At 42.5% G+C, this 27,993-nt stretch overlaps 1 protein-coding gene across 1 annotated transcript; it reads right to left on the bottom strand.

The window, feature by feature from the left end:
- Window positions 1–822: 822 nt before the first annotated feature.
- LOC115096112 (chymotrypsin B-like) lies at window positions 823–27,767 on the bottom strand. The gene is made up of 7 exons (XM_029610639.1): window positions 27,679–27,767; window positions 17,272–17,375; window positions 16,564–16,643; window positions 14,920–14,998; window positions 13,560–13,740; window positions 8,909–9,042; window positions 823–1,042 (listed from the first exon to the last, which is right to left on the bottom strand). Exons 1-7 carry the CDS (start codon window positions 27,728–27,730, stop codon window positions 881–883), a joined length of 792 nt encoding a protein of 263 aa, XP_029466499.1. The 5' UTR covers window positions 27,731–27,767; the 3' UTR covers window positions 823–880.
- Between the last annotated feature and the right edge of the window lie 226 nt (window positions 27,768–27,993).

Genomic DNA, 27,993 nt, shown 5'->3' with positions numbered 1-27,993 from the left:
GAGGAGAGGAGGAGTAACCCAGCAGGACTAAGTTCCTGTACTGCATTGAGAAAGCTGTCCAATCCTGCACGAGTGGCTGTTGACGCACTCTTTCAAACACAACTCTGCTTGATTTTCAGCTAATCGTGCCAATCATTCTAAGAGGTTTCGTGGGTCTCTACTTGTAAAATATAATATTTTGAGAACAGAAAAGAAATGTAATTTAATCATCCAGTTGTGACGTTATTGCCTTAAATCATATAAATGATTACATTCTGAGAATAAAGTAGTTCTGTAGTGTAAGGAGCACTTCTGGGCTGGGAATTCCAGGCAGGCATCCAGAATCTAGCTTGGCTCTGTCATTCTGTGACCTTCACCTTCCTCTTTGCCTCTGATGGCACTAATAAAACTAATCATTATCATTTATATTGTAACAGCTTCATAATACAAACCCTGCTGCTACCTTATACAATGCCTTCAATAAATAATATTAGCAAAATGTACCATTTATCAATGAAATTCTTCTTAAAAAGAAAACAGCAGTCAGGGAAGGGGCTGGAAAGGGAGGGACGGAGACAGCAAGATTATGGAGAGAGGATGAGGAGCAAGGGAAAGAGATGGCAGAAATGAGAGAACAAGTTTTCAACCAGGGGAATTTACAATAATTGTACAACGATCTGGCCACGAATGCCGTATTTTTGCCACAATTTAACTACAAAATTAATTGTGGGCACCCATAACAGATCTATACTATTAATTTCTTTAAAATGAGAACCAATTTGACATGCACAAATAACTGAGCGGTAAGCATTGTTAAAAAAAAAAAAAAAGTAACACAACAGGGAAGCGTCATTATTTTATTAGTTGCTTGACTTTGGTGTTTATATACTGTTGGACACATTTAGTTAGCAGCAATAATTTGGTCCACCCAGGCACGGAGTAAAGTGACGCGGGCATAGACACCTGGGCTGTTGGTGGCACATCTGCTGCTGCCCCAGGATACGATGCCAACCAGACGCCAGATGTCATTTGACTGGCACACCAGGGGTCCACCAGAATCACCCTAGAAACCAAAGACACAGAGAGGATTTTAAAGAACAGTTTATCAGCATCAGATATAGGACATGGAAAAAAAATGAGGGTCCTTTCCCTGCTCTGGCCTAACTAGGGATATCTGAGAGGCGTTCATATCTTCACGTAATGCAAGGACGAGAATACAGCACTGAGACACTAAGGTGAATGATCTTAAGACTAGCTGCTTTCACATGTGTTCAATTATTTTAAGAGTTTATTCAGTATGTAATCGGACTGATTATTTGTTCCAATTAAGAGCCTATGTACTAAGCATTTTACCATAGACACAGAATAGGAAAAAAGCCTTCGAGATGTTGCTTCAGCTAGTAGGTGCCAGATAAAATTTACTGAACAACTTTATCTGATTAACTTTTTCCAGATATTGAGCCTGAATCTGTACCTGCTGAGTATCTAGTCTAAAGACTACCAACATCATCATTGGAACTCTATTATTATATTTAATTTCTTTGTAAACTAATTTTGCTTCTGGGGCTTCTTTTAATAGTTGGATCTAAAGTCCAGTAATGCTAATTATGAAAATCTCTTTCCTCAGGATATTTTCAAGTTTACCCTTGTACTAAATATGTTCCAGTCCATGGTTTTTAACAAAGGTATTTAGGGCCTGATGTACTAAAGGTTTAGCAGACAAACCCCAACATTTTACATTTCCTTGCTCTCCAGCTAAATTTTGCCTATGTGCCTTGACTAAATTTTAAGCTCCATGGAGCAGGGACTATTTCATATGTGTATCTGTAAAGCAATGTGTATTAGGGATGTACATTTGTTTGAAATGAATGGGTAAAATGCAACAAATGAGACAATTTTGTTTTATTCATGGCCCCCCTGAAACGAATGGAGGGTGCCTCCAAATATAAACAAAAACTTTTGTTTCATTCATTTATGTTTCCCATTTAAGTCTATGGCCCTTGTGAAAGTGCTGCAGTGAGACTGGTAACTATAGCAAACCAGCAATACCTGTGAGGTAATAGTCTGAATGGCAATGAGGCAGGAGAAGTAGGCAAGTAGACAGAATAGTGGACCAATCAAAGTGAAGCTTTTTTTTTAACTGTAGCTGGCACCTGGATCAAGTGACGCTGACATCTACCCATTGAAAGGTCTGAACATGAGAAAAGAAACTCAATTTTATTTGTTGAATTTCACAAGGAAAGGCTGTCTTAGTGAAAGGAAAAGTATAAAAAAGAAGAAAGAATAATTTTGGTATTAGTAAAAGGCTTTTTCTAATCATCACTGCTGCAGTCATAGTGCTCTCACTGTGAGAGAGAGAGACAGAGGCACTGCTTTCTGTCTGTTCACTGAGGCAGTGGACTGGAGATAGAGAAGCAGTGAATAAACAGCAGTGATTTTTTTTGTCTCTATCTGAATCTGCATAATACACTGCTTATCTGCAGATAGAGACAGATTACAGTGAACAAAAGCGTAGCCTTGCCAGCCTTGTCTCTTTCTTCTGTGTGTGACTGGTTATTTTGTGTTTGCAAAAGGAATCAGTCAGCAGTACAAATAAATATATTGTGTGTGTATATGTGTGTGTGTGCGTGAGAGTGAGAGATTTTTGCACACATTGTAAGGGATAGACAGAGACTATGCCATTTGCAAGCTTCTAACTCTGCTTGGCAGTGCTTGTTAAGCACTGAAATGAACTCAGTCTGTGAACTTGATTGAGTGTATGTGACAGTCACTCAGTCAGTATTAGAGTGATATTAGTGAATGATATAGAACATCAAAAAATTATATTGTGACATAAAAAACTCCAGTAGCCCCTTCCAGTTCCATAATGCCACTTGAGCAAACAGGAGAGGAAGGAATGGCAGTGGGCAGAAGAATGAAAGGGATAGACGATTGGGTATTACTACAGAGCCAGCCTAGCCTGTCAGAAGTACAAGCATTAGTACCATTATTAAAAAATGGAGTCCTTCTGCTAAATTTAAGAAACTTTTTTTAGCCACAGAAAGCCAGGAGTGGAAGCCAGATCAAGCTATAAGAAATTAAAATTGTGAGAGAATGTGCCACTGCTGCCTGTTCCTCTTCTTCTTGCTTTGGAGCAGGAGCAAAAGGCAGGAAAGCCATTTGAGGTTGGCATTAGCAGGACAGATCAATGATGGGGGCAGCAGAAGTGAAACACCCAAAACCAGTAGCATTTTTTAAATTACTACTTCTAAGGAAATAGAAGCAGTAATTTAAAAAGAATTGATTCAGAGGAATAATCATGTATTGGATTCCCTGAATCAGAGGATACTGAAGAGCTAGTGGCCATAAAGAATTTGAGACCTCTAGTCAGTAGTACATTAGCCTCCAGTGAGGAGGTAGGGGAGGTAGATGATACTGTCGGTATTGTGAGCAACTCCCAGGAAGAGCAAAAGGGGCATTAGAGAGTCTGAGGGATGCCCCTGGCTTTTTTCATCACAGTCCAGCTTCAACCTCAACTCCAGTGCCATCCTTGAAGGAAGTATATCTCACTTAAACCCATCAATGAGCGTTCTCAGTAGTGGGCTCCTTAACTTTGGAATGCTCTATCTGCTAAGCTTCAATTAATATCAGATTAAAAGTATTTTTCCTAAATATTCAAATCTATGTTGTTTTTAGAGGCATTCTCATAGAGTATTCATTTTGCTCTATGGGTTGGCCTTAAAGAAGTCACTGTGCTAGGATATTATGTTGAATGATATGCGCGCTATTAAATGTATGTTTTTATAGTTTGATATTAATTGTATATATTTTATTATGTAATTCCCCTAGCACAACTGGTCCAATATAGATGGAAAATAAATTTGTATTTAAAATAAGTGCTCTCCAGGACTACATTCTCTAGGCAGGTTATTCCCTCCCTGTGTAATCAGTACCATAGCTGCATGTATAATACAGCTGGCCAAGGCAGAGTGGAGTAACGTGCATTTTATCAGTGACATCTGGACCAGCACGAATGCTATACATGCCCTCATCTACCTGATGACACACTAGTGGGAGCTGGCCAAGGCAAGCATAGGCATCAGCTCCAGTGAGAATCGAGCATCAGGATGCAGGTGGGCTGTGTCGCACACCCAGATTATGGATACTACCTGTACCGCATGAAATAGCCTAACAGCAATAAGAATGATGCTGGAGAGATGGCAGCTAGACAGAATAGGCAGGAGTTTTTTTGCAGGCTTTTATTTGTGACAGTCAGTGATGCAAATATGACAAGGGCAATGGAAAATAAGGGCTATCAGGGCATCCATTGCTTTGCACACCTGCTGCACCTGGCAATAAGGGATGTCTTGGGGTTGGGGGTCCAAGGAACACTGGATTTCAGACCTGAAGGACTGATAGAAAGGTACAGAAAAATAGCAGGGCATTTTCATCATAGCATGAAATGTGGGAAGCTTCTCCATGAGAAGCAGGAAGAATTTGGAACGCCTCATAAGTGTCTGATTCAAGATGTTGGTACTCGGTGGAATTACACCTATCTGATGCTGCAGAGGTTAGTGGAGTAGCAGATATCACTTCATGACCTGCCTCTGGAAATGGAGAAAGGTACAGCTTGATCCCTGGGGAATCATGTCTATGTAGTGATGAGGCAGCGAATACCAAGTTCTGAAGCTGATCAAGGAAGCCACAGAGGATCTGAGTTCCAGAAACATCACCAAGCAGGATCATCCCCAAAAGTAGATATTCTGGAGGAGGTTTCCACGAGTAAAAGGGGATGAAAGTAGAGGTTACAGGTTGTGGACTTCTTGTAGCAGCAGGTGCAAGAGAGATTGAAACCTCTGTCTGAAAGTAATAATTACATGCTCGCCACGGTTTCTGACCCATGGATGAAAGGAAGTGTCGCTCTCCAGTCCCAGCATCTTACTTACATGAAGGAGACGGCTGGCAGCTAGGGGTTGTGTGAACACAAACGTCATAGGTGTCGTAGCACAGGAAAGAGAGGCCACCTCACAGGAGTAAAGTGAGCTACCATTTCCTCCCCCAACTCAATTCACCACTTCTGTGTTACCCCCGTAGAATTGTCTCCCTTGACGATGGCCATAGCTAGAGACGCTGGCAGTAGAGACTCCTCACCCCATCCCAGGAAAAGAGAAACCCTCAGAAATTTCTGTGACATGCTATCTGACAGACCCCATCAAGGGCATGGTCAAAGATCCATTGACATGCTGGGCACACCAATCCACAGTCTGGCCAAGGTGGGTCTGCATTAGTTTTCCTGCTCACAAACCAGCAGTCCCAGCAAACAAGTCTTCTCAGTGGCCAGGGGCCACCGTAACTCTCATCATTTAAGACTGCCAACAGAGTGGTTGGAAAAGTTGGTCTTCTTGAAAATCAGCCTGCCTTTCCTAGATTTCCCAGAATTCTCAAGTGAGTGGCAGGATAACTGAAGGCACTTTGGGGGTCCTGCTGCCAATCTAACTTGCTGCTCTGCTCCTGTTGCTACTCCTTGTGGAGTTTTGCTGCCACTTTGCCTTGCTACCCTGTTCCTGATGCTACATCTTGGTGGTGCTGCTGCCACTCTGCCTTGCTGCCATGTCCTTGACACTGCATGTTGGGGGGTTTTGATGCCTCCATATTGTTTGCCTAGTTCTCCCATCATTCCTCTTTCTTGGTTATAGTGGAATGTTTTGTCCCCAAAATAAAATGTTAAAAAGGAAAAAAAAAATACAAGCTTCTCCTCCCAGCCCACTTGTTTCCTGGGTCTTCACCTTACTATTTTGTTATACCTCTCTAGGATCCTGTCTTAGTTCTCCCACCCTGCATCTCTCTTGTTTATTCTGGGGTGTTTTGTTCCGCAAAAGAAATAATGATTAAAAAAAAGAAAAAGATAGAAATTTCTCCTCTTACTCCATCTCTTTTCAGCCTTGCTGTCTAAATCTGCCATTGTTCTTGCCTGGTCTGTTCCTGGCTCTCTCATGATGCTTTGGAGAACCCCTGTCACTGTTGATACTGTTTGTAGTGCCTTGGTGTTTATTTATTTAAAATCTTTTCTATACCGTCGTTAAGCAGTATACCATCACAACGGTTTAACTTGGTGTACTTTTCATGTTACTGTTATTGATGCCTTTGTTGCTCTTTTGTTGCCATAGGCTGCTCATATAATTATTGTTTCCCTTTGCCCATTTCATGATGCTGTGGGGGTTTTGATTCTTCTGTAGTGTTTGCTAAACAATACACACCTCGCTTTGTGGGGTTTCATGCCTCTTTGCTGTTTGCGATTCCCTGCATGCTATTCCTTGAAGGTTTTGATGTCTCTGTGTTATTTTTCATACCCCGCACTCTATGCCTTGGGGATTTTGATGACTCCATGCTGTTTGCAATTCACTGTTCGCTTTGGGAATTCTGCTGCCTGCGTTGTTTTTGATACCCTGCACTCTACACTTTGGGGGGTTTTGTTGCCAGTTTGTCTCTCTGTCTTAACTGTCTATGTTGCAGTATTCTCTTCTAATCTGCAGCTACTATTTTCTTCCGTGACAGACTGCAGTGAACACCAACCTGAGCCCTGTCTGTTTCTTCTCTGTCACAATGTTTATATATGCGAAAAAGGAGTCAGCACACATAAACAGTGTGTGTGAGACATTTTTGCACACACTGTAAAAGTTATTGGGTATAGTATTTTACTGTACACCTGTAGTACACTGCATAGATATAGCCAGACAATAGGCAGTGTGTACCACTGCCAAGAATTCTAATTGTGCTTGCCAAGCAGTGCCATTCTTCTTGCTGCATTGTGCTACACCTACTACTTGTGATATTTATTGCTAGGGTCACTGTCATCACTGCTGCTGCCACCTTTAGGTGGTTCCTCCTTTGCTCAGGCTGTCTTTGAGCTTCTTTCCAAATTCCCTTTCCTGATGGTACTCGCCAACTCTTGTCTTGCCATGACAATCTGATGTTTTGCTCACTTGCTGCATCACTCCTAGACCCTTGAGCTGTGTTCATACCACTCGTCATAGCGCTTTGTCCCCCTTAGTAGCTTGGGCTTTTGATGCCATTCTTTATCCTGCCTTAGACATTGCTGTATATCTTGGGGCACTGATGCCACTCTTCTTGTTGCATTGCTCTGCACCTACCATTTAAGATTTTACTTGTCAGTGCCACTGCAACTACTGCTGCTTCAAGTCTCTTTTGGTACTGTTAGATGGTTCCTCCTCTGCTCCAGCTATCTTCAAGTTTCTTTCCAATTTTCCTTTCCTTATGGTACTTGCCAGCTCTTGATCTTGTGGTAGCAATCCAATGCTTTGCACCCTTGCTGCACCAGTCATGAACCCTTGGGCTCTTCATGGCCCTCTTGGTACCACTATGTCCTTCTTTTGGGGTCTTGGGCTTTTGAAGTCATTCTTCTTCCTGCCTCAACCCACTGATGCCATTTTTCTTGCTGCATTGCTCTGCATGTAAAATGTGTGATTTTAATCACTAATGCTGCTCCAAGCTTCTTTTGGTACTTTGGAATGGTTCTGCCTCTGCTCCAGCTGTCTTTGAGATTCTTTTCAAATTCTCTTATGATGTTTGGTGACTATTGCTGTGACAATCTGATGCTTTGCACAGACCTTACCAAGTTACCTTAATGCTTTCATGCCTTCTTGGACTATTTCTTCAAACGTCCTTTCCTTACAGTTCCTACTGACTATTGGTCTTGTCCAGTATTTAGCCTTTAGATGGATTATAGCACAGCAATGGAGAAAACTATCTAGAGGTTTGAACCCATGCACCTTTACCAAATTATGCCATAGGGAAACTATATCAGGCCTCCTCCAGGGATTTCCTCTAGCTTCTCCCTCCCCAAGGATAGTAAGTTCCCTATCTTCTAGCCTCTTCATGATTTGATTAGTCTTTTGCCCTATATATTGTATGCAGGTCTCAGGAGCACCACAGATCTCTTTCAGGGATTTCCTTGGACTTCTCTCTGCCCTGGAATGCTAAAGTTCTCCATCTTCCAGATGGTTCATTTACTCCTTAGCCTTACATAGATCCAGGTCTGGTCTGATTTGCTCTCGTTTCTCCCAGCCCAGGGCTTTGCATCAATTTTGTTGGTGCCTTTTGCTCCTCATTTGAAGCCTTTGGATGGTTGGCTTGTACTGCTCACGGTGTGCTCTGTGTGCTGCTTTTACCCTCTCTTGGTGCCTTGGGGTTTTTGTTGCTTGATATCTTGGGCTGCTCACACCACCTTGGGATGTTTTTGCCACTGTTTTTGGTGCTTTTTGCCCCTCTGTTGGAGCCTTGGAGTGCTCCTGTCACGATACCTTGGATAACTCCTGTCGCTCCTGGTACCGTTTTGTCCCTTTACGGTGTCTCGGGCTGTTTGCATTACTTTTGGTGCCACTTAGAGAGCAGTCTTGGCGTGCTGCTGTGCTCGTCTCCTTTCTGATGATACCTACCCACATATTTCATTAGAATTCATTAGAAAACCCCACTTTTGGAGCCTGAAAGAGGCTGCATGTTTCTACCACTTAGTTTAATAGAAAACAAATGAATAAATGGGGAAAAAAACCCCAAAAACAATTTCAGCTAAATTAGTGACCTACAAAATGAATAAACAAACCGAAATAAAATTTTTGCTTCTGCATATCCCTACTGTAGAACTATAGAATTGCTAATAAGTAGTGATAGCCGCATAGCTAAAATAGATGGGTTTGTCTTCCTTCAGTCTGCGTTGATATTATGCAATTTTGCAGATGCTGCTTGTGTTGCATAAAATTAGTAGTCATAGATAATCAATGCTGAGAATGGAGAAGAAAACCCACAACAGATAAACAAACCACCTTGCAGCACAGTATAGAAATGAGGAGACAGTATGTTTTGGAGAGAGCGCGCCAAATTAAAGTTGGCACTGGATGGGGAGATGGGCTTGAATGACTGATCAGGAACATACCATGCAGGAAGAGGATCCAGCAGCTCCAGCGCAGATCATGGTATCGAGGATGTTGCTGCCCCAATGCACCTTGCAATCATCATTAGTCAGCAGGGGCAAAGCTGTCTGCTGCAGTTTGTTGGGGGTGTTTAATGCTGCCAAATGAAGAGCAGAACCAAATGTTCAGTGACCACAGCAAAACACCCAAGGCCCAAACGTTTTTCCAGCCTAAAAACCTTTGTAACTTTAAAATGAGATACAGGAACACGCACACTTTACCTATTTTATAAAAATGCACGTGTATATTTTACGTGCATAATAATTGTGACAATTTGCACATAAAAATCCAGAAATAAATATGGAGGCAGATATTTGATAAACAGGGAAGGTAATTTTAGAAGGAGTTAAACGTGTAAATGTAACATACTATCGTAGCAATTTTAAAAAGCCATTTACATGCGCAAAGTGCATTTACACATGCAAAACCCAGTTGTAAGCATGTAAATGCTTTTTAAAATCAGGCTCTATGTGTATACTTTGCTTCCGAAAAGCCTTACTTCATTTTATCTATTTGGGATACATCACAACATTTCTTTTGCATCTTTTGATGTGCATATTGTATGTAAAGGTGGAGGTCGATATTCAAAAGCCATGTCTGTTGATATTGAAAGCCATATGCGGCTAAATTCTAGCCACGTAACTAGAATTTAGCTGCATAAGTCGGGGGCGTTCCAGGGGAGGGCGAGAAGTGTTTCCGAGTAGCACACACAGCCCGATCCAGTAAAGTCCGTGGGAGAGCGGACTAACGCCCGCTCTCCCGGCGCGCGCACCGGCCCCTCGCCGGTGCGAGCGATCCAGTATTTAAATTAGGCGACGCGGTGCAAACGAGGAAAAGGAGGCGCTAGGGACACTAGCGCGTCCCTAGCGCCTCCTTTTGGCCTGGAGCGGCGGCTGTCAGCGGGTTTGACAGCCGACGCTCAATTTTGCCGGCGTCGGTTCTCGAGCCCGCTGACAGCCACGGGCTCGGAAACCGGACGCCGGCAAAATTGAGCGTCCGGTTTTCAGCCCGACAGCCGCGGGCCGAATTCAAAATTTTTTTTTTTTTTTTTTTACTTTTTTTTACTTTTGGGGACCTCCGATTTAATATCGCTATGATATTAAGTCGGAGGGTGCACAGAAAAGCAGTTTTTACTGCTTTTCTGTGCACTTCCCTGGCGCCAGAAGAAATTAGCGCCGACCTTTGGGCGGCGCTAATTTCTTAGAGTAAAATGTGCGGCTTGGCTGCACATTTTACTTACTGGATCGCTCAGGAATACCTAATAGGGCCCTCAACATGCATTTGCATGTTGAGGGCCCTATTAGGTGCCGCGGGTGGGCCGCGTGTTTTCCTCCCCTTACTGAATAAGGGGTAAGGGAAAACACGCGTCCAGAGCAGGGTGACAGTGCGCTCCGACGGAGCACACTTTACTGGATCGACCTGACAGTTAGCTGCTTAACCTATGTGGCTATCTCTGGTTGGACCATAGGGCTGTCCTAAGGTTATCCGGTTAGACATAACCAGCTAACTTTAAGATAGCTGGGTATATTCAGTGGTGCAATTGTTCCACTGAATATACCCTGCTAGTTAGCCGGATATGTTTATCCTGCTAACTAGCTAAAAGCATCTGGGTTCTTTATGCAGGCTATTTGAAAATTGCCCCTGAATGACCATTCAAAAATAAAGAAAAGAAGGCCAGGAGTGGTTGAAAATATCTAGATTTGATAGAGTTACTGTAGGTTAATGATGCTGTGAAATCCACAAAAAGGCATCATGACCTAACCTCACAAGCTTACATGCTATTAACATGTTTCACAGATCCAGCTTCATTGGGTACCAGATGCATACAGTCTGCTTCTTGCACCATAGTTAGTGCCCTCAGGGGCCAGGTATTATCTCTTCCTCCGGAGCCCTGCAATCATGGGCTCTCTAAATCAAGCATTAAGGTTTGCTATTGTGTGATGACTCCTTCCTCCAGGGGCCCGGAATGCTGTCTGTGCAGAATCCCCTCTCCTGGCTGAGCCGAGTCAAGAATCGACTCCGGATCCTTCCGCAGTACTACAGCACTGCACTGCCAATGAGTCTGGATGTGAGCTGGCTCAGACTTTCAATATAAATTAACTTATAATTATACTCTTGCATGTTGGGAAGAGGAAGGGAGGTAGGAACAGGCTGACAGAAGTACAGGATGTGTTTTCACGTTTGCAAGTAGCTCTTCTACTTAACCTGCACTTTCGGGCTGCAATCTCATGCAAGCTAAATGTCAGGTGATTGCCCAGCTCATGCTTACAGTGGTATTGGATCCACAAATGGGTCAAAATGAGAATGAGAGTCAAAACTATGGGATTGGCTTAAAGTCCAACTGTTGCGTCCGTCAGTTGCAGATGGCTGTGACCGCTCTGCCTTACCTCTTTTTCTCCCCTTTCTCTCTCTTTGGGCAAGATGGCTGTCTCCGGTGCCGAGTGCCACAGGCCTCGGTGTTCTCAAACCAGCAGGGGCGTCCCCAGCCACCATACTCACTCCCGTGGCCTCCTAGGGTGCGAGCGCGCACATCTCTGATGCTCAAATACACGTCATGGTGGGAACCTCGGGGGCGGCCCCACCGCATGATGTCAGTACCTCCGGGTATAACTAGCCTACGTTTCCGCTACCAATTTGAGTTAGCAAAGACTTCGCTTCGCTACTCTGCCTGCTCTAAGCTGCCAACTTAGACGCCTCCTTTCGCTAAGGACCTGGCTCCAGCAGAAGCTCTAGACACCTGCATCTCGGGGGTCTCTCGCTTCTAACTCCCTTCGGGGTCCTCACTAACTTAGACAACTGCTCCTAGGGGGTCTTTTCTCTTATTTCATTTCCAGGATATGGGACCATTGGGTACTCGCTCCTCGAGGGCCTATCTACTTCATATCCTGCACCACGGACCTTCAGTCCCACCATTCTACCCTCAGGAAGACACATTCTCTCTGTGAGTACCTCTACGAACCGGCGCTCCAACTCCACCCACCAGCCGCGGTGTTACCCGCACTGCGGGCTCCTGCCTATTGTGAACATCTGGGTGAGACTACACTTCTGAGCCTGTTGAGCGTATTGGCACCTCGTGGATCAGTGCCTTCCCTTCCTGCTTACCATCTACTTACAGCAGTACAATACGCTGACGATATCCAATTAATACTACCCATTGACGACACAATTGAAAAAACATTAAAAATAGCAAATATGTATCTAGATATCATCAAACAACTACTAAACCAAATGGAGCTAGTAATTAATATTGAGAAAACAGAATTTATACATTTAGAACGAAAAAACACAGAGATCGTTCAAAACCCAATTATACTCAATAATAACCGAAAAATAGAGTTAGCAGACAAAGTACGGAACCTAGGTGTAATAATTGACACGGAACTAAGCTTAAAACAACACATATCTTTAAAAGTAAAGGAAGGATACGCTAAACTAATGATGCTTAGAAGACTTAAACCTCTTCTAACAACCGCCAACTTCCGATCAGTACTACAAGCGCTGATTTTTGCAAGTACTGATTACTGTAACGCCCTTCTACTAGGCCTACCATATACTTCGTTAAGACCACTACAGATATTGCAAAACACAGCTGCTAGAATCTTAACCGGCAAAAGCAAAAGAGATCACATCACAGAAACCCTGGCAGAATTACACTGGCTACCCATTGAACAAAGAATTCAGTATAAAACACTATGCACCATACATAAATTAATACATAATGAAAAAGCAGATTGGCTGAACACAGCCCTTTGCGTACATGTCCCAAATAGAAACCTGAGATCAGCCAACAAAGCACTTCTCACTATTCCATCAATCAAAATAGCAAGACTAACACAAGTAAGAGAAAGAGCTTTATCCTTGGCAGGACCCATACTTTGGAACACCATGCCCGTGGAGTTAAGACTACAAAGTAACAACAAAACCCTTAGAAAAAATTTAAAAACCTGGCTCTTTAAACTAGCTTATCAAAAAGAGAAAGAATAGTACTCAGGGGAAAGCAGGTACAAACAAACAAACAACTGAACAACAAACACATAACCAAAATCAATATGTGTATAATTTTTATTTAGCTTAAGTTTCTTTTTTAAAGTTCAGCAATAAAGGGTTAAAGTACAATGATAAAGGTAATCTAGTATCCTAAACTGATACAATGAGAATTGGACATGACTCATTACACTTTCCAATTAATATTATTTACAAACTATGTTACCGATCCTTAAATGGCACCTATGTAACTTAAGATACTTTAGCATCATTTTTATGTGCCTTAATGTAAAACGTTGTGACGGTCCCCACCAATCGACAGTATAGAAAAATGTTAAATAAATAAATAAAATAAATATCCATTCTGTGTCTGCTAACTGTGTCAGCCTATCACAGTGGTTCCCCACAGGGCTCCTCCCTGTGGGCGGAGTCATCTCCATTGCGACCAAGGGTCCACAATGCCTCAAACACAACACCAACTAGTTTATGCCATCAGATTATATGGATTCCTTTAAACTTATTCTACAAATATGTTTAATTATCATGGCCACAGATTAGAAGAAAGTAGCATGTAGTCTCTTGGGCTAGAGTCAGGATGTTATTATGAAGTGACATTCTTGGAGATTTTACCATTATATCGGGTTTTTCCCCATCCGCTGGTAACGCACAGTTGGCCACTTTGATATTCTTCTCCTGAAGCTGCTAGGCATACTGGGGAGACTGAGTCAGAGAGGACTGCAGGAGTAGCCAGTTTAATGAGAGCAATGTCATTCTCAATGGTGTTGGAGTTCCACTGGGGATGAGTAAAGACCTTTAACAGAGGAGAAGACAAATAAGAAAAAACCTGAGCGACACTGAATAGAAGCTGGTACAACAGTATCCAGCCACACAGAGAAATTGGTGCAATAGCAAACAAGAGAAACTGGAGAGATACATTTATTTATTTCATTTCCATGTTTCACCTTGCCCCAAGGCTGTTTATCCTTTCTGCGATACTTGTGCAGATCTTTCATCGTATCACGTATGTTTTATATTATGTCTGGGCTTTTTATCGTTCCTTGCCCTGAACGAGGCGGGAAGAAAACTTCTTATATACATAAATAAATTTAGCACACAGTTCAAGGCAAGTTACGGGAAGTATTTTCCTGTCCCCAGGGGGCTTACAGTCTAAGGGGTGAATTTTCCAGAAGTTACGTGCATAAATATCAGCATATTAAATACATAAGTAGCCTCTACTCGCATATTCCATATTTTATAAAAGTGGCAAATACACATGTAAATTCACTTTTGCACACATATGTGTGTTCACAAGTTCACCCAATCCTTCTCCTTTTTATGCACATATATAGCAGCATTCCTAGGCAGAGCTAACACTCAACACACATAAATTGCTATTTTAAAAGATATTTATGCATGTACATCTCCCACCTTACTTGCGTATTTTTACACCTGCTAATTATCTGGTGTAAGTGATACTAAATGCGTTTATTGTGTAGTACTGTTTGGGTGGGAGTTCAGGTTGAAGAACCAGAAATGTCTTGATGACCTGGAGAAGGATTGGGTGAAGTTGTGAACTAATTAGTAAACTTGTTAATTTCATTTTCATGTGCATGCTTTGAAAATTGGTTAACTTATGCACATAAATCAAGACTTATATGAGTATGTCCTACTTTATTTTTGCGGGCATGTACGCATGTATGTTATTAAATTGGTCACGGGCCCGTTTAAAAGTGACTGCCTAGATGTTTATTGGAAGCAGTGGTGGGGAAGTAGTTTGCACAGTGTCAGAAGGAGCATCAGTGCGATTTCAACCCTGGTTTCCCTGGCTCTTACCTTGCTGCTCTAAGCACTAAGCAGCTAAGCCTCCACTTCAAAAGCAACATCAATATGTAGTTATAATGTTATAAACAGTAATAAATCAGGGCCATTACTGATTTAAAAAAAAAAAAAAAAAAAAAGGTTCATGATCTCTAACAATCACTTTACTTACCTGGGCAACTTTCAGTTTCTGAATAGCTTCTACGTTAGTACCTCTGTCGTGTTCTCCAAGAACCACAAATTGAGATTTTCTGACAAATAACAGAGACAAGAAATATTATGAGTATCTCAGCTTCTTACAGCGGTATTGTGTGGGTAACATGGACATTAAAGAGAACAGGACCTTTGAATATAAATAAGCTTGTCTCACACTCTAACAAAGTCATCATTCAAGATTTTAATATTCACAGCGCACATTTCATTTACACAAAAAAGACTCTTGAGGTGGATAGTTCATGATTAAAAAGTAATCAAAGCATTACAAGACAGTAATGCACTGAAAGTTTATGAAACATTCCACTTACTCCTTTAAAAATTTTCTTGCAATTAGCTGTCTGTCAAGTGTTTCTCATAAACAAGAGGTCTCTCACGGTTATAAAAAATAAATGTTCAAACATCAAGCATTATGGACCCCCGACACGGCCATGTTTTGCCTATCGGCTCCTTCGGGAGCGACTAAGCTGAGACAACTTAAACCAGCTGCTTCTTACTTTCCATGCTCTCTCTGCACTTGAGGCACCATAGTGGATGGCGCCTTATTCCACTCCAAGCACTCAGACAGCCTGGACCCCACGAGAGACTCCCTTTCCTCAGAGACCAGCCCAGAGCCTCATGGGACACTTCTCTTTAAACTCTCATTAATATCTTCCTTTATTTGGCTCCATCGCCTTGTCACGCTCACACTGAACCCATCTACAATGCCCTCCAATCGAATCCTTCAAGCTGGAAAGGTCTACCTTGTCATAAGTTATCGTTCCCTTAATAAATTCAGCTACAAATCTGCCATCTGGTGGCCAGCAGTGACATACAAATATATAAAACAAAACAAAACAACCTAATCTTCTACCTCTCTTTTCCAGCTCCTCACAAAACCTACAAATACTCCTGAGGGCAGCCTTAATGTTTTCAAATAGCCAACGTACTCACAAACTACACAGGTGCTTTTAACACATACTTTTCGATAATTTGTGTTAAAAGCACGTACTTTGCTGCTGCTCTTTTGTGTAGATGGCTGAAAAGAGGAAGACAGCATGTATGTTTGTGAAACGTCATGATGTGTGCTGTTTTCCTTCCCCTACCTAAAATGCCCCAGGAACATCTCCTTGTAGCCCAGCTACAAGCACGTGAGCTATGGACGACTATCTGCGCTTTTAGCTGGCCAGAGGAGTACAACTCATAGACAAGCCTTTTTACCCTGTGGCTGCACCAAATCTGCCGACAACTTCTGCCAAACATCGTGATTCACTTGATCTTGTCTGCAGGTTCGTGGATCTCGGAAATCCGATGAATTATCGGAAGTGGCTCAAGCTGGATGCATTTTGTTGGATTTTTGTAACCTTTTGAAAAATCCAATAAATTTCATACTGTTTTTTGTTTTTTTTTTTTAAAGACACCACACATCTCTGCTCCTATCATCCTTCTCGTTCCTATCTCCTTCTCAAGTTAAAAGATTGTTTGTAAAGCATGGCCGCTAAACGCTATGTTTATTTAGCCCTGTTGTGAAGTATTGTTGATTGTGAACCGATGTGATATTTTTAAACAAATGTCGGTATATAAAAACTACAAATAAATAAATAAATAAATAAATGCAACTTACGTGACACTGCAGTGAGCGGCCGTCACGACCCACTGTTTATTGATGAGGGAACCACCACAGAAATGCCCACCCAGTGAATTCTGCAAGACAAAATACCATGTGCCAATGAGACAGACCGTCCCAAGGACCTCCTATGTACAGTAACCTACACAGGGGACACATTAGATGGATACGCTTGAAGTACCCAAGTATTTCAGAGGCACTAAAGTGAATTAAATTAAGAAAATAAATAATACAAAGGCCCTGTGCTGGAAAGGACCTCCTGGTATAGTGGCATAGACAACCACAATCTTCCAGCTACCCCTCCCCCCCCCCCCCCACCCCCTGCACATGTCGGCTCCTGACGACCGCACTAAGTGGAAGCGCATTAAATAGGCTTTAAACCCCTTTGCATCTACCAAGTGTACATTTTCATCATGATTTTATTTATTTTTGTGTTTTAGGATTTCTAGTTTTTTAAGCTGTCTGACAGACTTTTCGTCTACCTCTGACATTCAGGAAGCAGATGGCTCAGGCCTACTTTTACTCTCCCATTTCAGTGCTTTGCGGGGTCTCTAATTGTGTTTCCTCGGTAGTACATGTAGGATTATAAATCTCAGAAGACGCTGAGAAGAGTTTTCGAAACCTTAGTAAACCAGAGCTTTGGGTAAATGGTCATCTCTGGCTCCCTTTGGATAGCGGCATAGAAAAGCCTTCTCCTGCCCTTACCTGCAGAGAAGCCTGCCAGGGCCAGGAACCAGGAACAGCCTCCTCGCCATTCACGATCCTTGCATAGCCGGTGACAACGGGCTCGATAGCAGGCACACCGCAGCCTAGATGTGAAGCACAGCAAGGCATTGAAAAGCTGGGGTTACTTGCTTATAGAGTTATTATACTTACAGAGATGTCTCTAAATTCTCCACGAAATAAATGTGTCCCCTTCCTAAAGGGCTTTACAGGTCGGGATTCACAGGTTAAGTGAATGGGGAGGCACTGACAAAGCTTGCCAAGGATGAGATCACATTAAGAGGGTGATGTGCTAAGGAAGGATCTCTTTTGCACACTGTTTTGTAGAATATCACACTTTTTTTTTTGTACCAGGAATTATGTGCAAATAAGCTTGGCAAAAACGTAGCATGCGTAATTTTGCTACAGGAAATTTTGTTAAAATATTTTGTAAAAAAATGATACCTTATTGAAATATAGTGAAAGATTTTGCAGACTCGGCTTTGCAAAGCAAATTTGGCATGTAGTGTTACTATGTGCTAACAGTTAATGAACTGGTGATAGAATGAGCTGGAGCGAGATGCGCATAGCAAGCTTAAAAGATGGTGGAAGGAAACGGTTTTTTTGACTTCCTTTGCTGGTAAAAAAGCTGGGGTGACAATATTATTTAATAAAGTGGTGGAATTTAAACTGGATTGTACTGGATCCTGAGGGGCAGTATATTATTCTGAAAGGTCAGCTGTATGGAGAAACGGTTACATTACATAATATATATGCTCCTAACAGGTTAGACTTCAGTTAGCCAGACATTCAGCTGCACAACTTGAAACTGGCTTCGCAGGCACTTGTACCTTATTGCACCAGAGAGAGGTTAAAGCTATGTTAGCTTATAAGCGTTCGTTTTTTCTATTATGGGAATCATCTAGGGAAAATGTTAGACAATTTGGTAAAGAAATTTGTCAGGATGGCGGTTTAGAGCTGCAGTCTGCGATACTGGGGGGCAATTTAGTGAACAAGGCTGAGCAAATTAATAAAGTTTTCTTTGAGTTTTTGTCAAAAACTCTACTTGCCAGAAGGGGTCAGTTTAGAACTGGGGGCAAACATTGTATGGGAATGTAATCTGCCTACTATTTCTGATGAATCTGTGACTGTGTTTTATGCCCCTATCTCTATCGCTGAGATTATTTCCAGAATTCAGTCAGTAAGGCCCTATAAGACGCCAGGACCAGATGGTTTTGCAGAGTGTGCGTGTGTGCATGTGTGTGTGTGCGCGCGTGTGTGTGTATGTATGTGTGTGTGTGCGCGTGTGTGAGTGTATGTGTGTGCGTGCGCGTGTGTGTGTGTGTGCGTGTGTGTGTGTGTGTGTGTGTGTGTGTGTGTGTGTGTGTGGTGGAGGTGGGGGGGGGGGATTTTACAAGATATTGCAAGATCAGGTGGAGAGCCCTCTTCAAGAAATATCTGAGGCCTGCGTTGTATGGGGATCCTTTCCTTTTTCAGCAAATACTGCTTTGATTACTATTATGCCAAAACCAGGCAAAGATCCAGTAATGCTGATGTCATACTGGCCCATCTCCCTAATTAATTTTGACATAGTGGATCTGACTTTCAAAAGCATTTACATGCTTAAAACTGAGTTTTCCATGTATAAATTCACCTTAGTCATGTAAGTGGGTTTTTGAAAATTGCTATGATATATGCCATTGAATTGTTAATAGGTTTTACCTGCCTTAAGTGCACTTAACAAGGGTAAACAGCTTTTGCTGTGATAATATGTTACATTTTTATGCGTAAGTCCTTTGAAAATTCATCTGAAAACCTTTAGGCAAAATAATGGCCAATTGGTTGGTGGGAGTGAGGCCCACATTAATTTTCAACATGCAAATACATTTTGTGAAAAAAAGGCACAGGTACTGAATCTCTGGAGAATTTTCTCAGCTATGGAGTGGGCTTATTTGTTTATGGTCCTCGAGAGGTTTAGGTTTTCTGATTGTTTTCTTAGTTTGTGATCTCTTTTTTAATTCTCTCCCAAGGCCATGATTAGTGTCTAATGGGCTAATAATCTCCAGCACGTGAATTGTTTTGAGGTACATGGAAGGATGCTCTCTAACCCCCTTATTATTTATTTTTATTTATTTATTTATTTAAAATTTTTATATACCGGCATTCATGTTGCAAACACATCATGCCGGTTTACATATAACAGGGGTGTACAGTGAACAATTCAATAACCTATTTGTGTAGAAGGAAGCAGTTACAAATAACAAGGTAAAAGAACTGGGAGGAGAGAAGAAAAGGGAGAGAATAACATTAGGTATAGGTATTTACATTAGTAATAACATTTTTACATGTGGAAGTGGTAGAATCTGGCTGAATAGAATTAATCGGTGTCCGGGAAAGCTTTTTTAAACAGCCAGGTCTTAAGTCTCTTCTTGAAGGTTGGGAGGCTGGGCTCCTGTCTAAGGTCCGGTGGGATGGAGTTCCATAGAAGGGGGCCGGCTGTTGAAAAGGCCCGATCTCTCAAGGTAATGTGTTTGGTAGATCTGGCTGGGGGCACTTGAAGAGATCCTCTGAGTGTGTCTCTTGTTGGTCTGGCGGAGTTATAAATTTGGAATGGGAATTGTAAGTCGAGTGGGGTGTGTTGATGGATGGTTTTGTATATTATGGAAAGAGATTTGTAGAGGATTCTAAAGTGAACAGGCAACCAGTGGAGATCTTTTAGGATTGGAGATATATGGTCCCTCCTCCTGGAGTTTGTCAGTAATCTTGCCGCAGCGTTTTGTAACATCTGGAGGGGTCTAGTATAGGAGGAAGGTAGGCCCAGTAGGATAGAGTTACAGTAATCGATCTTAGAAAAAATGATAGCTTGTAGAATGGTTCTGAAGTCCTGAGTGTGGAAGAGTGGTCTAATTCTTTTCAGAACTTGGAGTTTGTGGAAACAGTCCTTGGTGGTTCTGTTGATGTAAGCTTTAAGGTTCATCCGGTTATCAATTAATACTCCTAGATCTCTCACCTGTGTAGTAGTTGGGATAGTTGGAGGATTAGAGATGGCATTGTTATCTGGGGAGATGAGAAGCAGTTCTGTTTTAGAGGAGTTTAAAACTAGGTTTAGGTTAGCCAGGAGATGTTTAATTTCGAAGAGACAGTTTTCCCAGTGAACCAATGTTTTTGTGTAAGATTCTTTAATGGGTATCACGATCTGGATGTCGTCGGCGTAGAGAAAATGTTTGAGGTTAAGGTTGGAGAGGAGTTGGCAGATAGGTAAAAGATAAATGTTAAAGAGTGTAGGTGACAGTGAGGAGCCCTGAGGGACTCCTATGGATGCGTCCATTCGTGAAGATTCTTTGTTCTGTATCTTAACCTTGAAGCCTCTGTTGGAGAGAAAAGATTTAAACCATGAGAGAGCGGTGCCTGAGATACCTATAGAAGCCAGAATGGAAGTGAGAATGGAATGATTGACTGTATCAAAGGCGGCTGATAGGTCCAGTAGAATTAAGAGGAAGGATTGGCCTTTGTCAAGGCCCATTAATATGAAGTCAGACATGGAGATGAGGAGGGATTCTGTGTTCAGTGATTTGCGAAATCCGTATTGTGATTGGAATAGGATTTTGTTTTCTTCTATGTATTCGGAGAGTTGAGTATTGACAACTTTTTCTAGAATCTTGGCTATGAATGGGAGATTGGCGATAGGACGGAAGTTGTTGGGGTCTTTAGGATCCAAGTTGGGTTTCTTGAGTAGAGGTTTGATGGAGGCCAATTTGAGGTCGTCAGGATATAGTCCTTGGGAGAGTGAGCAGTTTATGATGTCCGACAATGTTTTAGCGATGGAGTCAGGGATGGCCAGGAGCAGTTTGGTGGGGATAGTATCCAAAGGGTGGGAGGAAGGTTTCATTCTTCTTATAAGAGTTTGTATCTCTAAGATAGAGATGGGTTCAAGTGTTTCCAGACCATTGTTGTTGGGGGATGATTGTTGAAGAGACTGGTAAAGAGCAGGGTCGGTGGGATTAGAAGGCAGATGAGTTAGAAGGCTGTTGACTTTGTTGTGAAAATGAAGAGCAAGTTCTTCAGCTTTGGGTTGTGCTAGGTCGTTGGGAATCTCCTGTGGGATGATTTGGGTGAGATTGGAGACATAGGCAAAGAGGGCTTTTGCGTCGAAGATTAAGTGGTGAATCTTGGATGCATAGTAGTCCCTTTTGGATTTAGAGGTAGTTGACTTGTATTGATGGAGGGTGGCTTTGTAGATGGATCGTGTATTGGTGCTTGGGGATTTGCGCCAGTCGCTCTCTTTCTGTCTTAGATTTTGTTTTAGCTTTCTTAGTTCTTCCGTGAACCATGGTTGTCTTTTGGAGGCGTTTGGGAGTGATTTTTTGGTTGCTAGCGGACATAGCTTGTCGGCTATGGAATCTGTGATGGCTTTCCAAGAGCGGAGAGCTGTGTTCGGGTTTGAGAGATCAATGGATGGAAGATGAGAGGCTAGGTGTGAGCTGAGGTCTTCTGTAGAGCAGGATCTTCTGTATGGGAAGGATGGTGAGGGCCCTTTGGAGGTGGAGGGTTTATTCAATGAGAATGCGGTTGAGATAAGTGAGTGATCAGACCAAGGGACCTTCTTGCTTTTGAGGCGTGAAGAATGTTTGATGCCAGGGTTAATAAAGATAAGATCCAGCGTGTGGCCTGCTTTGTGTGTGGGTTTGGTAACTAATTGATTGAAACCCAGGGCTGAGAGGGCTGAGAGAAAGGATTCACAGCTGGATGATGGGGTAGGGTTGTCCACATGCAGATTAAAATCTCCTAGGATAATTGCTGGAGCGTCCAGTTTGATGAGGGTTGTGATTTCCTCTACTAAGGGGGAGGGGTCTGTCTCAAGGAGGCCCGGAGGGGCGTAGACGAGTAGGATTTGTAGTTGTTCCGAGGTGAAGAGACCCATTTCTAGCTTAGAGTCTGAGTTGTATGGGTGCTGGATGAACCCGAGGTCTTTTTTTGATGCAAATAGGAGTCCTCCTCCTCTTTTTTTCAGTCGGGGGATGGAGAAGATGTCGTAGTTTGATGTGGGGAGTTGGTTTATAATTGCTGTGTCCGTGGGTTTGAGCCATGTTTCTGTTATAGCACATATATCTGGTTTGGTATCAAGGAGATAGTCGTTGAGGATTAGAGATTTCTTGGACAGAGATTGTGCATTGAATAGTGAAAGTGAGAATACAGTGAGGCCTAAGAGTTGGGTGATGGGTGTTATCAAAATTGGGGTGAATGATTTAAGGTTTCGGTGTAACTCCCTTCCCCTATCTTACCCGCCCCCAGCCCTACCTAAATCCCCTCCCTACCTTTATTTTTTTTTATTTACGCCTGCCTCTATGCAGGCGTAGGTTGCGATCCCCTGGCACAGCCGCTGTGCTGGAGGCCTTGCTCCCGCCCCTGGACTGCCCCACCCTACCCACTCCCCACCTCTTTTTTCAAGCCCCAGGACATACGCCTGTCCTGGAACTTGCGTGCGACGGCAGGCCTATGCAAAATAGGCTCGGCAGGCGCAGGAGGGGTTTAAAAGCGTTAAGCGTGTATATTACGCACATAACCCTTTTAAAATCTGCCCCTTAGCGCTCAGCAGTTAATGCCTGCCTGGAACAGGTGTTAATAGCTGAGTGCATTTAAAACAAGTACAGAAAAGCAGAAAAAAAAATGCTTTTCTGTACTTGTTTTAAATGCTTAAAGAAATCTTATTAAAAAAGAAACACGTTTTTAAAAAAACTCTTGAAAATCGGGTGCAGGAAATGGACGCTCAACTGACAAGCGTCCGTTTCCTGAACCCCCAGTGTCAGTTTTCCTAACCGGCGGATGGCCGAGTTAGGAAAACCAATCGGGGTCGCGTTAGCAAGGAGGTGCTAGGGGCACACAAAGCGACCCTATCACCTCCTTGCTAACGCGACGCCCTCATTTAAATATTGCATGGCTCCCCCCTTGGGGGCGCCTGGGGTGCATTAAGAAAGCGGGCGCTGACTGTTCAGCGCCCGCTTTCTATGCAAATTTATTGCATCGGCTCCTTAAATTGCTATGATCTTCCATTTGGGAACCAACAACCTTGCTAGAAAGAGCATCAAAGTGGTAAAGAGAGGTTTCTAGACTTTGGGGAAGCAGATTGAGAACACTGCAAAGATTATTGACTTTTCAGAAGGGATACCTGTTCATGGAAAGGAGAAGGAAAGGCCTAAATACAGGCTTAAAACCTGGTGTAAGGAGGAGTGTTTTGGATATATTGGAGGCTGGGGCTGTGCATGACACAGTAAAAGGCTCTGGGTCAAAGATGGCTTACAATGTCCGTGGCAGGAAAAAGGATCCTAGGTGAAAAATTCTAATCATATACCATAAAGCATTTAAACCAGAGGATGAGGGTGGTAAACCCCCCCCCCCCGACAACTCCAGGAAGCGGATGGAGAAATTAACAAAAGTTAGCTAAATATAGCAGATAAGATGTCCAAGAAGAGCAGCAAGCTGAGGGAAAGGAGCTGGAAAGCTATGAGCACAAATACTCGTAGCCTGAACAATAAAATTCAAGATCTGATGGAGGCAGACTTGGACATTGTTGCTGTTACAGAGACATGGTTCACCGATTTTCACAACTGGGATACGGCCATCCCGGGCTATAACTTGTTAAGGAAGGACAAAGAGGACAGGAAAGGGGGGAAAGTAGCTCTTTATGTCAAAAACAATATCTAAGCACCTGAATTACAAGAGATGTGAGGAAGAGAATAAGCATAATGGACCATTCTAAGAAAAGAAGATGGTGCTTCCATTTTCACTAGTGTGTGGTCTACAGGCCTCAGACTCAAACAGAAGACCTGGACAGAGATCCAGTCAAAAACATCCAAAAGGCGGGAAAGAAGGAAGACGTATTGCTTGTTGGAGATTTTAATCTACCGGATAGGGATTGGACTATTCCTTCTGCAGAATTTACAAGAAGTAGAGAGTTAGTGGATGTCCTTGAAGGGGTTCTGCTCAAACAAATGGTAATGGAACCCACAAGGGAGTGTGATACTCGACCTAGTGCTCACTAATGGGGGATAATGTCGCTAATGTCTGGGTAGGTGCCTACCTGAGCACTAGTGATCATCAGATGGTATGGTTTGATATTGCAAATAGGATACAGAGTGGTCACATGAAGACCCAAGCTTAGAATTTAAAAAATATGTACTTTGTCAAAATGGGGATGTACTTGGAGGTAGAACTAGAAGACAAGGAGAAAACAGGTGAGGTGGAACAGTGGGCTAAATTTAAAGAAGATATTATAGGGGGATCACGTGGTGTGGTGGACCCAGATGGCTGCTTGAGCTCAGGCTCCGGATGCTGCCTCGGCAATTTTCAGCAATAACTTCGGCAAGACCATGGGCCTACATGAGATACATCCCAGTATTCTGAGGGAGCTCAGAGATGTGCTGGTGAGTCTACTGAAAGACCTGTTCAATAGATCCCTGGAAACGGAAGTGGTGCTGCATGACTGGAGAAGAGCTGTGATGGTTCTACTTCACAAGAGTGGTAGCAGAGAGGAGGCTGGAAACTACAGGCTGGTTAGCCTCTCCTTGGTGGTGCCAGAATTAATGGAGATTCTGCAGAAGGGAAGAATAGTGAACTATCTACAATCTGGTGGGTTGATGCACCTGAGGCAATATGGATTCACCAAGGGAAGGTCCTGTCAGCAAATCTGATTGATTTTTTTGATTGGGTGTCTAGAGAATTGAATCAAAGAAGAGCACTTGACGTGATTTTCTTGGATTTCAGCAAAACCTTTGATGTGGTCGCACATAGGAGGTTCTTGAATAGAATAAGAAGCTTAGGAGTGGGTGCCAAGGTGATAAAGTGGAGACAGCGTGTAATGGTAAATGAATGGTAATGGTAAACGAGCAGTTTGAAAGGCGCCAAGCCAGCAGGCGCTTGTGATGGGGAGGGCTACCCACCAGTGCTGATCACCTTGTAACAGCTAACATCCAAGGTAAAAAGACAAAAAAAATTGAAAAAACTGCCTTTGAAACTGAGAAGAGATTTCTGTGGGGAAAGCCATGATTCTGAAACCGTCCCCTCCCCTGACATCATCGCAAACAGAGCTGGGCAGTTTGAAAGGCACCAAGCCAGCAGGCGCTTGTGATGGGGAGGGCTACCCACCAGTGCTGATCACCTTGTAACAGCTAACATCCAAGGTAAAAAGACAAAAAAAATTGAAAAAACTGCCTTTGAAACTGAGAAGAGATTTCTGTGGGGAAAGCCATGATTCTGGGACCCGCCCCCTCCCCTGACATCATCGCAAACGGATCCGGGCAGTTTGAAAGGCACCAAGCCAGCAGGCGCTTGTGATGGGGAGGGCTACCCACCAGTGCTGATCACCTTGTAACAGCTAACATCCAAGGTAAAAAGACAAAAAAAATTGAAAAAACTGCCTTTGAAACTGAGAAGAGATTTCTGTGGGGAAAACCATGATTCTGAAACCCGTCCCCTCCCCTGACATCATCGCAAACAGAGCTGGGCAGTTTGAAAGGCGCCAAGCCTTATTTGTTATTTGTTTAATATGCTCCTTGTTATACCTTTTGCTTAATTGTTAAGAACTTTGATTTTGATGATTTTATTTTTGTAATCTCTTAGCCTCAGGTACAAAAATTTTAGATTGTAAGCCCTTTTAGGGGATAGTTAATTACCTATTGTACCTTATTGTAAACCGATATGATATCTCTTTTTGAAATGAACATCGGTATATAAAAATCGTAAATAAATAAATAAATGAAACCTACTCTGAAGAGAAAATTGTGTTAAGTGGCTTGCCACAGGGATTGGTTTTGGGACCAGTTCTATTCAATATATTTATGAGAAACATTGCAGAAGGGATAGAAGGTATAATTTATCTATTTGCTGATGATATTAAAATCTGCAATTGGTATTCCTTTGCATATGTAAGTGGAAGCAATAGCTCCCTTAATCCCGCTGGCAAGCAGTGCCTTCAATACCTTCTACCCCTTCTTCCACCCACTGAAAGCCCCAGTAGAGGATCCATCTTGCGAAAACTGTTAGTGATCTTTAAATAGCATAAGAGGACTCTATCCACATCCAACACATGAAGAAGCTCTTCGGCATGTGGAGAAAGAGGGGGGAGGGGGGGTCAAAATACCTGAAGGCAAACAATCTGTGGATTGATTGAAATGCAAAGAAGAAAACTACCTTTAGCAAAAAAGGATGGTACAGTGCAAATGGATACTACAGTTTCCGAAAACACTGAAGGAAAGGATCTCTACATAACAAAGCCTGTAGTTTGGAAACATGTCACAAGGACCCGATCACCACCAATAAGACCACCTTCAGGGTGAGATCCTTCAATGAAACCCTTTTTAATGAATCATAAGGTGACTTACACAAGGCCCTACAAACAAAATTAAATACCACGAAGAAAACCATCCATTTCAGATGGGAAACAAGTGCTTCCTGCTGTGAGAAATCTCACTATGCCAGGAGGAGATGCAAAGGGTGATTTATGTACACTCCCCCTAAAAAAGGCCACCAGTCCACACTGCCTATGATCTCATGACCTCTCAATTTCCTGAGGAGTCTCTCTTGAGGGACTTTATCAAATGCCTTCTGAAAATCCAAATACACCATATCAACTGGCTCACCTTTGCATGCTTATTTTCACCCTCCAAAAATCTAGTGAATTGATAAGGCAAGATTTCCCTTTGCATACCCCATGTTGACTCTCCCTTATTAAACCATTTCTATCTATGTGGTCAGTAATTTTGTTTTCAAGAATAGCTTTGACCATTTTGCCTGGCACAGACATCAGGCTCATTAATCTAGTTTTCCAGATCACTCCTGAAGCCTTCTTTTAAAAATTGGTATCACATTGGCAACCCTTCATTCTTCTGATATCATGGCTGTTTTAAACAATAGGCTGCACATCACCAGAAATAGGTCTGCAATTTCATTTTTTAGTTCCTTCAGAACTCTGGGATGAATACCATCCAGTCTGGGTGATTTGTTAATTTGTTTAACAATCCTGGATATTACATTTATTCTTATATACTGACATTTGATCTCAATTGAGATATCATACTGGCTTACATTCAGGTACTGTAGGTATTTCATACCTGAGGCAATGTAGGGTAAAGTGACTTGCCCAAGGTCACAAGGAGTGACAGCAGGACTTGAACCCTGGTCTCCTGGTTCATAGTCTACTGCTCTAACCACTAGGCTATGCATCCTCCCCCAGAATAGACAGATTTTATTGTATTTCTTAACAGCAATCATTTTTTTTTTTAATCAGAATGTGTACTCCTAGTTTATAACCATCAAAGTTAAACTTTGGGATGGACAATTCTGACAACTATGACATGAATTCTATATTCACTTGAGATTCTAGCTTCAGAAGAAGAGGAGCAAAATATAACTCACTGTAAGCAGCACTGATGAGAGCCAAGCAGGATAGGAGCCACAGGAGAGCCATGATAGTGCTGGAAACTGAGTCTATAGGACAAGTTGTTTTTCTCTTGCCTTTATATAATGTTTTGAGAATCCTACTGGAAAATTCTTAACTGCACATAATTTCACAATTTACAACAGACCAAGGAAAACAAACATATCACACAGCATATTACATTGCATTGATAAAGCAGGAGATCAGCTGCAAGAGCCACAGGTGGTTAACTTTTGCACAAGAAATGCCATTTCTCACAAACTTTATCAAGTTCTAGGGCTTGATGTAATGCA

This window comes from Rhinatrema bivittatum, chromosome 7 (genome assembly GCF_901001135.1).
Source record: "Rhinatrema bivittatum chromosome 7, aRhiBiv1.1, whole genome shotgun sequence".
In the NCBI taxonomy this organism is placed as follows: Eukaryota; Metazoa; Chordata; class Amphibia; order Gymnophiona; family Rhinatrematidae; genus Rhinatrema; species Rhinatrema bivittatum.
Note: the sequence above shows the minus strand (reverse complement) of the source record. Positions and strands in the feature narration are given on the sequence as shown.

Bases quoted from the DNA above. Each gene is read 5' to 3' on its own strand.
- LOC115096112 (XM_029610639.1), bottom strand. From the start codon at position 27,730: ATGGCTCTCCTGTGGCTCCTATCCTGCTTGGCTCTCATCAGTGCTGCT. The intron at 14,999-16,563 runs GTAAGTTGCATT...GTTATTTGTCAG, and splicing joins GCCGCTCACTGCAGTGTCAC to AAAATCTCAATTTGTGGTTC. The intron at 13,741-14,919 runs GTAAGTAAAGTG...CCTCTGTTAAAG, and splicing joins AGAAACTGAAAGTTGCCCAG to GTCTTTACTCATCCCCAGTG.